At 43.7% G+C, this 15692-nt stretch overlaps 1 protein-coding gene across 7 annotated transcripts in view; it reads left to right on the plus strand.

Annotated features, from left to right (window-relative positions):
• The window catches only part of LOC119165865 (uncharacterized), a 54394-nt gene that overhangs the window by 22687 nt on the left and 16015 nt on the right, over positions 1 to 15692 (plus strand). For 6 of the 7 annotated variants that reach the window (XM_075870590.1, XM_075870585.1, XM_075870586.1 and 3 more), the window contains 4 exons: positions 2549 to 2667; positions 6395 to 6496; positions 8070 to 8168; positions 12900 to 12962. In XM_075870590.1, the coding sequence (XP_075726705.1) occupies positions 2562 to 2667; positions 6395 to 6496; positions 8070 to 8168; positions 12900 to 12962 (370 nt within the window). In that variant the 5' untranslated portion in view covers positions 2549 to 2561. The remainder of the gene's footprint in view (positions 1 to 2548; positions 2668 to 6394; positions 6497 to 8069; positions 8169 to 12899; positions 12963 to 15692) is intronic. The other variant, XM_075870591.1, reaches the window with a different exon arrangement.

Consider the following 15692-nt stretch of genomic DNA (forward strand, 5'->3'; position numbering starts at 1 on the left):
GGATTCTTAGGTCCACTTTTAGTTGTGCGCTAATTAGGTCTAAATAGACAGAAGCGCATGGTCCTTGTCACATATGAAGAGCAATCTGATAGCTTTCTCAGGTGTTTTGGCTCATTGCTCTAATTTCTTTTTTCTGATGCAGACATTATGCGCTGACATACATTGGCGCCATCATGTAGACAAAAACGTGCCTGAAGAAGTTTAGCTACTCAAAGACGCCGCATTGCTCCACCCACATCATGTAGTCATACTTATCTAAATAATATAGCTGTGTGTGTTTTAGTACAACTGAATTTAGCCATCTTGCGCATTCATGATGCCTGAAATGAACAGAACTTCACGTCAAAATGTAATCCCATTTATTCGACTGCTCGTACTTATGCAGCAGTGCAAGGGCCCACTATTAAGCAATACTTAAATATAACTTAAATTTGCTTCTACTTTCTTAGCATGACTTGATAGATGAATCTTCTCCATGTGTCTCGCTTTGCTTCAAGGAAAATCCCGTTGTGGGCTGTAGAATACATGGGGCGGCAACAGCTAAATGATTTCGAGTATTATCTTTTTGAGAGGGAAACACATTTGTTTACACCGTAACTATTGTGGTGCAAAGAGCACCTCACGTTGCGAAGTGATGGAGCATTTGATTATAAAAATTAAGTTATAGTATTTTGATGCTTCACCAAGGTGTAATAATACAGCGCAAGGTTAGGTTTCTAAGAGCACTGACCTTATGGTACAAAAAATCACAGCTTTGCCAAAAGGGGAAGCAATGAATATAATAGCAACGATTTGGAAGGTCACTGCAGACTGGAAAGCAGATCAAAACGTGCCCCACGTGTCTCACGCACAAATAACGCATAAAACGTACTCACAGGTACAGATGAACGCGAATAAGCATCTCAGTTGTTGCTTTGCTGTGTTTGAAAAGCGCGTGCTTTTCGCAAACGAAGGCTGAAATTATTGCAGTGACATTTGTGCGCCCAGCAGCTACAACATAATCACTCCTGGTAGAGCCCGAGGCCAGCCAAGACGTACAATACTCTCCTCTTCCCCATCGAAGATAAAGACGTGCGAGGAAGCGTCGCTCCCCTCAACTTAATTGGGCAAAGTGCGCGTGGGCGTTTAGAGCATGCGCCACCAAGTAATGTGGCGATGCTCCCTCGTTGCGCCATTTTGCTGACCGTGCTTAAAACAGAATCATTCTCCCCGAGATGCCCGTCAGCAGTGGTAAGTGGTTGATATAAATAGCTTGCCGTTTGAACGGTGAAGGACGTGTTCCTCGTATGTTCAGTGGTTAAAGGGGAACTGCGAGGCAATTAAGACCATAGTGAGATGCTGCTGTTTCCACATTGTGTTGATAGTCCTGCAAAAGCTATGGTGGTTCTTTTTGCGCAGGCACTCGTCAAAAATTTTAAATAAGCAATCGACAGCGAGTCAAAACAGAAACTGGAACAGGAAGCCCTCTGTTATCTATGGTGGGTATCGGAAGACGTCACGAGAATCCATTGTGAATGACGTCGCGAGATGCGCTACACCCGGTTACGGCTGGCCAAGGTGTACACATAGCACTAAAAGCAAGTTGGCGATGTCATCCGACACGAAATCGAGCTGTGCTAGCTCGTCTCAACTTACTGAGTGAAAAGCTCAACGTCAATTGCAGCTGCTATCTCAGCGCAAAAGCGTCGGTTTTCGATTCCGGCCTGCCAGCGCGTGAAGCATCTAACGTGCCCAAAATTGATTTCATCATTGCTGAATATTGCAAAATAAAACTTCAATGGCGATTAACACGCTGTATGCAGCTGAAAAAGCTGAAGTGTTGTCGTGTTGTCGTCGCCTTGTAGAAGAAAGTGCGCGTGCAGAAGACTCATATACTACCATTGGCGCACGATTCATCCGTCTGTTCGAAAAGGCGTGGTTTTTAAAAAAGAGCAGTCCCTTACAACATATACACTTGGGGTGTTGCGTTTACAAGTACCAATCGACAATCAGCTACCAATTAAAAAATTTGTTTTCTGAAAAACTAAACAACTAACGATTATACGATTTGGCACATATTGCCACGGTACGAATTAGAGCACATGTTTAAAGTTTCATTGAAATCGGCGAGTATAAAAAAAAACGCCAGAGGTTTCCTTGAACGCCACGCACTCAAGATTGAGAGGACGAAAGCTTGATTCCACGCGCCGAGTCTTTTTGTAGGTATTTTTTCTCTCTTGCATTTTAATGTATATGGATACGTGTGCATATACCGTGAGTGACGGCGACGACGACAGTGGTGGCAAAACGCAGCAGAGAGTGTCCATAAAATTGCCATCACACTAAATGTCACTTCTTGTCATGAAGGAACTATGGTATTTTAGATCCCACACTAATGAAAAAATTGGAATAAAGTATTTGCGCAATACTGTTACAATATACTCTAAAATATAACTTTGATAACGCACGGTGCAAAAAAAGAAACGATCACTGAGAGCATTTTGATGCCATTTGTTATACAGAAATACAAGATCTCGTCAATAACATTGTAAGCGGGCCTATTTTGCAGGTAATCAATCGTTATGCATATTCCTCCTGCAAATATTTTATTGGCGCTTGGCGTAGCTTTTCTTTCCTCGCCATTCAACCAAAGGTCAACGTACGTGCTTTCAACAACTGCCAGACCGGGTACGTGCGGACTTGGTTTTATATTTGTAATGTAATTCCCACTTTATGCTGCTGGTTAATTATAATTAGTTTCATGTCAGTGTCTACATTTTTGTATTTGTTCTTGTCAAAAGCCGCTACTTCACATTTTAATGTCGTGAAATTGAACACGTTTCGATTAGCGTTTACATCAATGCCACCTATAGCCTGTCTGTCTGTCTGTCTGTCTGTCTGTCTGTCTGTCTGTCTGTCTGTCTGTCTGCCTGTCTGTCTATCTATCTATCTATCTATCTATCTATCTATCTATCTATCTATCTATCTATCTATCTATCTATCTACTTTGTTGCGCTCGCTCGAGTGTCCTTGTTAACTTCTTGCAAACCAAATTAGCATAGAAGAAAAATTGGCACAAAACAAGGCACATGTTATTCTTAGCAGTGTTTATGCTGAGAGGCCAAACTGGCAAGTCAACACAAGTATCATTAAGGTTGATCACCACCATATAAAAAATTTTAAAGTTTTTGCCAAAAGTATTCATTGTGGTTTTTTCGTTTAGGGCATGAATAAAAGTAGGGTTCACAAGAATAAAAGGTATAAAAATGAAAATAGTGGAGCTTATGAAAATAACATATGCCAGATTATGCGTGTTGAGCCAAGAATCATAACTGCAATATGATTAGTGTGATTCAAATGTAATTTGGCATGTATGTAGTGAGAACTTTATCCTATGCATCTCGTTTTTCAAACAGGTGGGCAGCGTATAAATTGTAACGGATCGTTTTAAATAATTCTGCTTGAATGCACAGTTCTACATATAAACGAATATTAAAAAATTGTCATAGGAAAATCTTCACTAAAAGAGAGCTGTCACTGTTCGCGCAAAAATGGGGTGCAAAAACTCAGATATTGAGAAAAATGGGTTTCACGATTTGAATCAATTGTTCAGAATGTAAAAAGGGTCTATATTTTTGGAATACACCAGGATATTTGCTTTGCACATACATTAAATGGTTAAAATCTTCTTTTTATTAGGCTGATGCACATAATTTTTTTCGAGCGCGTGTTACATTCCTACCTGACACACACTCACGTGCCCACAGCAGGTTCAGGCTTGATAGAATATTTTATACCTTGCATATGCTACTTTTTTGTCTTATTCTTCGCCATATATTGTGGAGTGCTGTAACTTTCGAAGAGGACACAACTAAGTCCAGAGGTGGAGTGTTTTGCATCAAAATGCACAGGCAGCCGAGCAAAGAGTTCTGTATACGTGTAGTAGACATTTTAAAACAAATCGACAACGTCATGTCCCACAGGGTTTAGAGTTTACCAAGAAAACACAGCATTACTTCAAATGTTTATCAAAAACACTAATGAAAATAATACAGGCATTGTAAAATCGGAAAACTTCAGTTCCCGTTTCGAGTACATCCAAGGATGGGCTAGAAAATGATCATAACTTTCGATCGGCTCAAAATATTTTCATGCATTGGATTTCTAATTATTCTTGAATAGGTAAAAACTGCGAAAATGTCGATTCCCTAAAACTCACTTTTTACATATTTGCGTCTATCAAGTAACGACGTACCTTAAAAGCTGCGCAAAAGACGCAAACTGATGTCAGGCACCAAGTCGGGGCATCACCTCACCCCACTGAGTTTCTTTCTGTCTTCGCATTGTGTGTGTGTGCTGTATTCAGAAAGTCATGGTGTAACTACTTCATTAGAAATATTTCACCACATCGATAGTAGAATACAACACTTCATTTCTGAAGAACAGCGGTGCCAACAATCACGTCGAGGAATTTACGAGGAATCACCAGGATTTTTGACAGAAAAACGTCCACAGCCCGAAAAACACCCACAGCAAAACGTCAAGGGGATGTAGATATTCGTTGTCCTTTCCCGAAAATAAATAATGCCACTCTAAAAAACATAACTTTGTCTTCTACACAGTTTGTTAAAGTTACGTTCATCACAAAGAGTCACACCAGTATTACCTATTGCCGTCGTAGGTATTCAGCTCATCAACATGTTTATTTTGTTTTTAGCATCATAATATGCAGATATTTTACAAAGGCCGTCAAGTGGCCACGGACGCTAGCTTAGCGCAGGCGAAAAGAATCACGAAGACGAGTGGATGGCAAAAGATGGGGTGGGGAGATGGCGATGTCTGATTCCGCTAGTTGCTCGTGAGTCACTGCGCCCAGTGTGATACGAAAAACGATTCCATGGAAACAAGTCGGCCATATGCAGGTTGTTGGATGTAGTGGTTTCTGATGGCGACGTTCGGGATGGGTGGCATTCAAGAAGATACCGAGCTATACGCCATGTGGTACAACATTTGGGTACATGAGTGCTTTATGGCTCCCAATATATTTTTGCAACAAATACTAGGCCATGGCTGTTGCTGAGAATATTTATTGTTAAGTTTATAATTTGGCTTTGCCACCAACTGGAACTTGTGAGTAAGCCACATGATGGTAATGGGTTCGGTGCGGTCGCTTTCGCAGCTCGGCTTAACACGGTCTGAGAGATAACAGGACTCCTTTGTGTTCGTGAGTGTCATAGCCAGATCCTCTAATATACAGGCATGCCTGTTGTTGAGGCTTGAGATCAAAACCCTCAATGTGAATAGGCGCTTGACGTGAGTAGAACCACGCAACGTTTGACTCAAACTCTGCTCGAAGGTGGGTGTGATAAGTGCTTGAGTGTGCCGCTTGCACGTGCAGGTTGTGTTCTTCACCAAGGCTCTTAGTATTTCGAACGCTGAAATAAAAAGAATTTCAAAGTTTCAAAGTATTTACCGCTTCGCCAATGCAAGATCAAGCACCTTGCTGCTCCCTTTGCTTGCAAGTGTCGTCGCATTGACTAGCCTGCCAAACTTCGGCATGACGCACCTCATCTTTAATTGCTGAACAATGCGAGAGCGCCGAGTGACATTGGCGGCTGAATCCGGAGCGTATTTCATGGTTGGTAAATAATAAACATACTAGGCAACTTTTTTACAGTGTGTGATACTTTGTCTTCCTCAGACATTCCATAGTCTACCATCCTACACACTCGTAGGGCTTCCTCAATGAATGTAGTGAGGATCCACCTGAAACTTGTGCGTGTCCTATGAGCGTCTGTTCTATTTTCGTTGTTGTGAAGCCGCAGAAAACAGTCTTTGATTTCAGTAACAAATCTGCGCCACAATATTACCGTTTACTTTTAATTTTTATTCCACACTGACGCGCTATCTAGTAGAAAAAACGCGGCTTTCTAAAGCCGAGAAGCATCATCTCACTTCTGGGTGGTGCTTACCCGCTTGTAATAAAGAAGTCAAGTATCGACGTCTTCACCTGGTCTTCAGGTGAAAGGACGGTGTCTTCTAGCTCCTGAGGAAACATCGTCAGTACAGCAGTTGTGAAAAGTGCTTTGCCTTCAATGAATAACACATTCAACCAAAATGAATTTGGTGGAACTCCAACAGAGCTAAGACTTCATAAAAATTAGGCGGTTTGACCTTCGATCTCTGTTGTCGAGTTCCCAGCACAATCCACCACTACATTTTACAGTGAGCTGTGGTGAAATGGTTTTATATACTGGGCACGAATGATGGTCACTGGGAGTAACGCACCGCGCTTTGAAAATATCTGTTTCAAACTTCCTTTATTGCTTTTTCCGACTTTCACGTCTTCATTACAGTGCTTTGGAGGTGCTTTCTTGCGTAATTATACCACTGAATTTCCAATTACTTTGCTCAGTTTCCACACCACGAAAAGACCCGCTTTATCAATTTCGGCGAAGCTTAGGAGGCCCAAGACCAGTGATGAGGCGTACACCTCTTCCTACAATATATGAAACGGGTGCGTACCTTTTAAAGTTTATGGTTTTAATCCTCAATCTAAAGAAAGGAGTTTTGCAGATGTCAAGTAAACATTCAAATAAAACACCAAAAATAATCTCCACTGTGGACCCCAGGGGGTACACGTATGATATGTGCAATGGAGACATCTTGTCCACCTACTTGCAAGCTGAGAGCTAGCTGAGAATACTCCCAAAATGTGTGGGTTTGCTTCATGTGTCAGCGCTGAACGTAGCGCTGCGTATCATTTTGTATTAAAAATGCAGTGTATAAATATGAAGATGAACAGTTGAGTACGGAATAAAAGTACGAACGCAATGAAGTGACCCGAATAATGGCACAAGTATCAAGTTATAAAAACACCCAAAGCTTACATGACGTGCTTCGTAACTGGGAAACTTTTTGGCACAAACAGACCGAGGGCATATAGCGCAAAAGAACAGTAAAGGTACTGTTCCTGTTACAGTACCCATTCAGTACAGTACCCATCTTGTTATTTCGTATGTCCTGCATCTTTATGAACCAGTACGAGCTAGCTCATGCGCAGCTATGAACCAGTACCAGTTAGCTCAACCCAGCATCGCGATTTACTGCATGCAAAATGCATATTTTATGAACAAGCATTCAAGTGAAAAAATACGGCAATACAGAAGCAAGATGTTATTGTTGGTGCAAATGTAAGTAAAACAGCAACCACCGAATAGTCAAAAATAGAGAAAGCCAATCGCCAGTCTGACAGACTTTTTTTGAAAGCAGATGACAATGAGGCTCAAAGATCGAGAAACTGCAATCAGGAGCAATAACACAAACATAAGCATGCGACGATAAGCTACATGATCACGAATGAGGATGGACGCACTTGATTTCTTTGTTAAAGAATCCTGTGCTTTTATCACATCCCTACACAAGATGCAATCCATTTGCAAAAAGGTGCACCACACATATGTCCTGTGCAGACTTGACCTGACACCTTGACCTTGACCTGAACGAGAACAGCAGCACGATGTTCAATTAAGAGCTGGTGTGCTGCCAATGTTGCTTTTAATGAAATGACATGCGTTTGCGTTGGGTAGTTTGTGTAAAATGTTCTTTGCTCTACAATTAATTTGGTGCATTGCATTTAAGTGCCATAAACAACAACTTTAGACATTCACTGGATCAACTTCATTGATTCTTGCCATGCAAAATGGTGACTACTAGTCCTGTTGACACGTTTACACATAGAGACACTACAGTCTGGCACCGACAACTCAGCTGTCTACAGTCTTCTTCAGCTTGCTATATTTTCAGTGAATAGTATCAATAAATAGTAATATCATTAGAAGAAAATAGCCTTGATGAGAAGAACCATGTACCACAATTTTACCACACCTTTATTGCTGTCACGTTTCAACGCCTAACGAGCAAATTATTGTGATCCATTAACGAGTAGTCCTTCGCACGATCACTTATTCGTACTATCGCTATAACAGCACATAAAAGTGGTACGAATTCAAATCAGAAAACATTTTGGTGCCTGTATTTGGCGTAAAATATTCTTATGTCTTAATCGCTTCAAACGCCATGCCTATTAGCACATCTTCGGATGGAGATGGATGGAAGGGCTGCAGTGATAATCAACCCTGATATTGCTGGAAGGGGACCCCGTCCTAATACTCCTTTGGCTTTTCACAGTACGTATTTCCTTATTTTCGCTGCCTACGTTATGAATATGGATAGCATCCTGGTTTTCATTTGCTGTTTGTAGTGTTAAATCCTGCATCTCTGGACGAGGGCTTTTTTGTGCATAGCAATGCATTTTCAGCCCAGCGTAAAGAAACAATTGTATCTTTAGAATCACGTATCTCTCTATTTACCACTAAAGTTACAAACCCTATAATATATGTTCGTATTGATATCGCGCGTTATATATGTGTAGTCTTTGCCTTTTATGGACCACATTCACAAGTATGAATGGAGCCATCAGGTGAAGACGGTTGGGATTAGGTGAAGTGCCCAATCACTGAATTATTTCAGTTGACCGGCATACCGACAAACAGACAGAACAACCGACATACACGCAAGCAGGCAGGCAGACCAAAGTTTCTGCAATCAAGTATTTGGCTTTAATCAAGACTACCGTCTTGAAAACGGGACAGTGCAGTACCCTACAATTAAGCTGAAATGATGAAGTACCGAGACATAATTCGAATGTTGTCCGTACGGATCCCACACACAGAGTGGATAGTGATTTCTCGTCCTATTTACCTCTCCTTAAAATTAACTGAGAATAACTACAACACATTTAGGAGGGCGTAAATAATGTATATTTTGCGTGCATTGCCTTGTAAAACTCTCGTTTAGACAAGTAGGGAGTAACGTAGAAAAGAAAAACCCTTGAAGAGTTAGTCTGCTGACGGTAAAAGAAAACTAGCTCTTTTGTAAGTAAGCTTCAAGAGCCATTTTTTCTAAAAATTTCGTAAACTTACGTCAAAAACTTTTTTCAGTATTTTATTAGGCCGAAGTTGCGCAAAAATAAAAGTGTATCGATGATAACGTGCTTGTCACACACTTCAGGTGAGGCCCCGCCGATCTAACATCGACGTGGGGCAGACTCGCAAGCTTCCACTTTACGCTTTGACCTGCGACGCCTGAAAGGCCTCGAAGTGGCACATCTCAAATTTATTTGCAGGTTGGTCGACTTGTGCGGGGTTGCGCCTGTGATGATGTAGGAGCCTGACCAACGCACTCACAGAAGAGTCACGGACATTTGCTTAAGCACAAACAAGCATTTACTTAAAGCGAGGGCGATGGCAAGAGTTTACATAAAAATAACAGAGAAAAACACTAATAAGCGATGAAAAGAACAGCAAGGTAAGCTATGCCTTAAAAGACACTACCACAGGTACAAGAAAAACAAACAACGGGGAATATTAATAAAATACCATCATGATGGAAATCGTAGAGAGATACAAAGAAATAAATACGGAGCAAAAGATAATGCTCGCAATTCTGAATTGCTACGTTAGACGCAGCGTACAGAACTAAAATTTTTGAAAAGCTGTTTATAATCAAGTAACAGTTTTAAAAAGTGACAAAAAAGAGTTCCGTATGGACCAGGCTAGCTCCTGGTACACGTAGGGGAGTTGACAGGGTGCCACTGAAGATCTCACCAGCTTTGTAGACGACGAGGGTGCCTGGTATTGCAGCCATCTGAATACGTTGCGCAGGTCACTCCATGCTCGTCGCCTACGCGAGTCTCACGACGCCGACGACCGAGTTTCTTGCTGGTTGCACATCAACTGCGGATTCAGATGCAGTCCAAACTTTTTCCGGCGTACGCGCGCTCTTGTTTCATATGGAGTTCATTTCTCTTTTTTTAGAACACATGTGTGTCCCTTTTGGTACAGGTGCAGGGAAGACATGGCGGGGCCATCGCTTGGTCGTTAGTTGCCGGTTGTCGTCTTTTTAACACAAAAGCGCTCTTCCTTGGACGATGGGTTGCGCGGGCAAGAAGAAAAGTGCAGTTGTTTGTTACAGGGCTCTAAAGCAGTAAATTGTAACCTTGAGTTTCGAGGAATAGCGTTGCTTTTAAAGTTTTTTAACTGTTTTCAAAATTATGAGTTGTCAATCGAAGAGAGAGCCCACACACTGGCCACTGTGTGATGTTCTTATCTGCGTGAACAAAGAATTTACTTGTAGAGCTTAGCCACACAATGCTATGCAATTAGCATATAGCGTTCGACTGACTAAGGATTCAACTTTTGTAACCCAAAGGTGTTCTAGGTCAGGTCCGCCCCGGCTCTGCTGATGCATATCTGTCATGGATGCAACGTTCTAAAGTGTATACGAACATCAGAAGCAGAAAAACTTGAACAGTAATTTGCGGGGCGGGGTGTCGAACTAGCGACCTCTCCCTCCTCAGTGCGCTACGCCAGCCACTAGACCTTAACGTGCATGGTGCTAAAGACGGATTTCATTGGGAGCGCAAGAGCACTTAAAGGCACGCTTAAAGTGCTCTCTTCAGAGCCGGCGTGTTTCAGTGGTCGTACAGCTGCAGGAGCCCTGTCATCCATTGGTAGAGCGGGAGCGCTTTTGCTGTGCCGAGAGCAGACAGAAGCAGTTTGCAGTGCTCTCGCCTGAAAAGCGGAGTCGGCGCAGTATGTCGGGTCACGTGGTCCTTGAATGTCGCGGCCTCCAAATTTTTCTTCAGCCGGCGAGCACGGCGGCAATGGTAGAAACCATGTGAAGTTTGACACCGCTGTTTTGTACGGATGGCTACGATGAGAGCTGGACGTTTGCCGAATGTGTAATTTCACAAGCATACACAGTGGACGCATTCACATTTACACAGATGGGTAGATCACTTCAACAAGTTCAACAGGCGCAGTGGTAATTCCGGAGAAATTCATCACGATAAATTTCAGGATCTCGCATCTGACATCATCAACGGCGGCAGAACTCGCCGCCATTCGTGCCGCTCTGGAGTTCCTAGTTGAAGAACCGCAACAGACATGGTCAATCTTCTCCGACTCCAAAGCAGCCCCCCAGGGCATTGCCTCGCCATATCGTCATGGACCAAACAAACAGCTAATTGCTGAAATACGACTGCTTCATCACCGGGCTATAGAGAAACAACATAACATAGCGTATCAATGGATACCAGGCCACTGCAGCATTGATGTAAACGACCGTGCAGATGAAGCAGCCCGATCTGCTTTTGATGATGCCCCTTGCGCAGCTATACCATTATCAAGAACGGACGCCGCTGCAAGGCTTCGATCACTTGCAGGAGAACTGACACTCGCTCAGTGGAATTCACCGGCATTCACCAAAATGTGGACCCACACCTACAGCTTCTTCTTCCATCAGGAATAACAAGAGCTGAGGAGACACTTTTGTGCCGTCTGTGGATTGGGGTGGCCTTTACAAATGCTTATTTGTTTCGAATCAGAATGGCCAGCAGCCCGACATGTGACAACTGTGGCTGCACAGAGACTTTCTCCCATCTTTGTGAGTGTATCCGCTACAGCGTGCCAAGAAAAGAACTGTCGAAAGCTTTATATAGACTAGAGACAATCGCCAATTGTCGGAAGAAAGGGTATTAGGACACTGGCCGAGACCGTCCTCTGCACGCAAGGCATAGAGAGCGTTGTTGCGCTTTGTGCGGGCAAGTGGTCTTAGAGACAGACTGTGCGCAGCGTCGTGGATTGTCTGATGACCTTCTTTCTCCCTTTTTTTCAGCGTCTCTTTTCTCTCATCTTTTATCTTCCTTACCCTCTACCCCAGCACAGGGTAGCCAGATGGTTTGAGAACTGGCTAACCTCCCTGTCCTTCCTCTTTCAATCCTCTCCTTCACAAGCATACGAGGTATTAGGATAATGAAGAATGTGTGTCTGATGGATTTCATGCAGATTCTGCTACTGCCCCACAAAGAATATGCTGGTGCTTGGAATGTTTCAGTCACATGGTCTCCTTACTCGTCACCTTCTCAAATTCCCTCCGCGAGCGCGGCGCATTCCAGTGGCAGGTTGAGTGGTCCTGCTCTCAGTACTTTGTCCCCCACTCCTCAGAGCCCTGCTACTCTATTCCTGTTCTCGCATAGGAATTCGGCATTAATTTGCCAACGACAAGGTATTCGTATACACAGTGTATCATTCACGGTCCTCACAGCTTCAGCAACTTAAGCGAACTTTGGTCGTCACTAGCGAGATGGCGCCAGGGTCGTGCGTTAGGCACGTGCGAAGCTCCACGAAACCTGGCACGTGGCGATGCGTGCGCACCTGCACATGGCGGAGTCAAAGTCCGTATAGATGTTCTTAGGCATAGTCGCTCACTTGCGCGTACTCCTATTAAGGGATTAAGGTGTGTCGTATCCTTCGTGCTTCGACTAAAGTTCGGTTTGAAGTGATTGAAAAGACAACCAAGGCCGCTTCACTCTCTGCTGAGGCCACATTTGCAAAAAGAGCGCGCTGCTCAAACGAAGAAGTAGCAATTTCGACAGTTTTTCACACTCGTATGAGTGTATAATTGTGCGTTCGTTTTGTTCGTTTTCTTTCTGTTTGAGCAACGTGCTTTATGTGTCGATCTGCGACACTTCTGTGCCCACGCTCATTCTGTGTGTGTTCATTTGATGCGTTCTTTCTACCTAAATTGTGCGCTGGAAGTTTCGACCTGCTTCTCAATGTTCGGGTGGCATTATATTTTGTTCCTATATTGGCAGTGAATCACAATATTACCTAACTTTGCTTAGTCTGCACATCAGCAAGTACGATATTACAATTTCTCACAGCAGCCTAAATTCAACAAACAGACCATAATATCTCGTATGTTTTTATTATCCTTCTTAGAAGGCTCTTGTATAGCTTCTTTGAACACATGCTTTTTTTAATTCAAATTTTTATATATCTCAAATAACTTTTCAGGAGGCTATGGGCCCGCTTATAGAGGAGGTGTGCCTGCGCACCGCGCACCAGAACGCGTTGGCGGTAAGTATACTAACTATTCCGCGAACAGTCACAAAGAACTTTCACGGAGTTTATTTGATGACGATTATTACCTTAGATGATTGCCTTTCACCTATTATTTGATGACGATTATTACCTTAGATCATCGGCAGTCATGGCAGAACACGTGGAAGCCAACCAAATGACCATGTCAGATATGAAAGAGGTGTTTGACCCGCTCAGCAAAGTTGTAGCCAATCTTAGCGAGCAGATGGGTAGGCTACAATCAAGCGTTGCGGCACTGGAAGAGCATATGACTTTGCGCATTACAAAGGTCGAAGCATATCTGCACAACACAGCAAGGCCTCCTCATGCACCAAGCTCACCCCTTCGGCCACCAATACTAGTGGTACCAAACCTGTCGACAGGTGCAGCATCAGGCTATGGCCGCCCATGTAATAACCATGATCGCAGCGCTACGTGAAGCATTTCGTATCTGGCAATGGAACTGTAGAGGTTACCTTAAAAAGAAGGCAACCCTGCAGCAGTATATCAGGAGCAGCCAAGAAAAGCCTCATATTACATTATTACAAGAGACCCTTTCACCGCAAGCAACGTTGCCTGGATTCCGGCCTGTAATAGGGGATACTGAAGGAAGGGGAGTCTGCACCTTCGTATGCAACAAACTAACACTCGTAACCCATGACCTCTAGATAGAAGCAGGCCGGTTGGAACACGTCTTGGTAGAGATCGTGCCGGGTACCAGCAACCGTCAGAGCGTTTTCATTCTTAATATATACAGCAGTCCAAAGGAACAAAAGCAAGGGTTCAAGATGGTTCTCAAGAAAGCTGTTAATATCGCCGGGGAATGTCCACTCGTCATAGCAGGTGATTTCAACGCCCCTAATCATACATGGGGTTACAAGTACAACACTGGGAAAGGAAATCGACTTTGGCAAAGTGCCAGTTAACTTGATCTCACCCTAATCACAGACCCCAGCCTACCAACAAGGCTTGGTACATCTTGCTGAAGGGATTCCACCCCGGACCTTACATTTGTAAGGAACATAAAGAAAGCCCAGTGGATGAACCTTGCTGTACACCTAGGGAGTAACCACTACATTCTTGCCACTACCTTCTCCGTGGAGCGTAAAAAAGCAGAGAGAATTCCACTTCACAGACTGGAATAAGTTCAGGAAGATAAGGATGGAAGGGGAACAAGATGGCCACAGACAAGGCTTGGAGCAGTGGGTCAAACAGATTAAAGATGACATCAAATCCGTCTCCTCCACCATTACCACAGATCTTCCGGTTGAAAGAATGGATAGCCGGCTCGCTCATCTTCTTGAGGCAAAGCAAGCACTACTGAACCGTTGGAAGGGTCAGCGCCTGAACCGAAGACTGAGGAAGAAGATAGCTGAGGTAAACAGATCAGTCGAGGAACATTGTCGCGCACTATCGAGGCAGCAATGGAACGAAATCTGCAACTCCGGCGATGGTCAGATGCGCAATAGCAAGACATGGAATATGTTGAAGCATCTCCTCAACGAAAACACCACCAAAACAAATCAAAAGCATGTTATCGCTCGAATTTTGCATAAAGAGATAGGGCGCACTACAGAACAGCAAGCTGTCCAGCAGCTCTTGCATAAGTACCTCCCAATCAAAAGAGGATTGGTACCACCAAGTAGACAGTACCAGGGCACGCCAAATCCAGGTCTTGAGGGCGACTTTAACATCGAGGAGATCAGAAGAGCCTTGCATGATCTCAACGGCAGGTCGGCCCCTGGCCCGGACGGTATATCAAACAAGGCCCTGCGTAACCTTGATGACGATTCAATTGAAACCCTGAGAGATATGATCCTTTCAGCATGGAAAGAAGGCAGGGTGCCAGAGCAGTGGAAGCTGGCCAGCACGATCCTTATTCCTAAGCCAGGAAAGCCTCCTAACTTGGACAACATGAGGCCAATATCCTTGACATCATGTATCGGCAAGGTCGCAGAACATGCCATACTGCACAGGATAAACAAGCACTTGGAAGATAGCGACATATATACACACAATATGGTTGGATTCAGGACAGGGCTATCCACACAAGATGCATTGAAGCATATCAAACACCAAGTCATTGACAATGAAACCAGAGACGTGAGAGCCATTCTGTGCCTAGATCTAGAAAAAACGTTTGACAACATCCACCACTCATTCATACTCGAAGCAATTTCCAAGCTTGGTCTAGGGAAAGCCTTTTATGACTACGTATGGTCCTTTCTTACAGATCGGAAAGCCGTGATGAAGATTGCAGATATCGAGACCGCAGCAATCGAACTAGAAGCAAGAAGCACGCCACAAGGGGCAGTGATTTCACCAATGCTGTTCAACATTGCCATGATTAGACTGTCAAAGAAATTATCAAGGATTGAAGGATTGAAGCACAGCATCTACGCAGATGACATTACCATCTGGTGCACAGGTGGAAGCGAGGGGCAGATTTAGAGCGCTCTGCAAGAGGCGATTGACACCGTAGAAGACTACCTTCGCCCTTCCGGGCTCAAGTGCTCCTCGAGTAAGTCAGAACTTTTGCTTTATCGGACTGCACGCCGGGGACCGAAGCCCAGGGGGTGGAAGCTGTTAAACCAGATAGACATCCATCTCCGTACAAATCAAGGGGATGCCATCCAGAGGGTCGGCTCCATCAAAGTCTTGGGAATGCTGATAGAGTCTACCGGCGCCAACAGCAAATCTATAGCCAAGTTAACTTGGAAAACAGAC

This window comes from Rhipicephalus microplus, chromosome 8 (genome assembly GCF_043290135.1).
Source record: "Rhipicephalus microplus isolate Deutch F79 chromosome 8, USDA_Rmic, whole genome shotgun sequence".
In the NCBI taxonomy this organism is placed as follows: domain Eukaryota; kingdom Metazoa; phylum Arthropoda; class Arachnida; order Ixodida; family Ixodidae; genus Rhipicephalus; species Rhipicephalus microplus.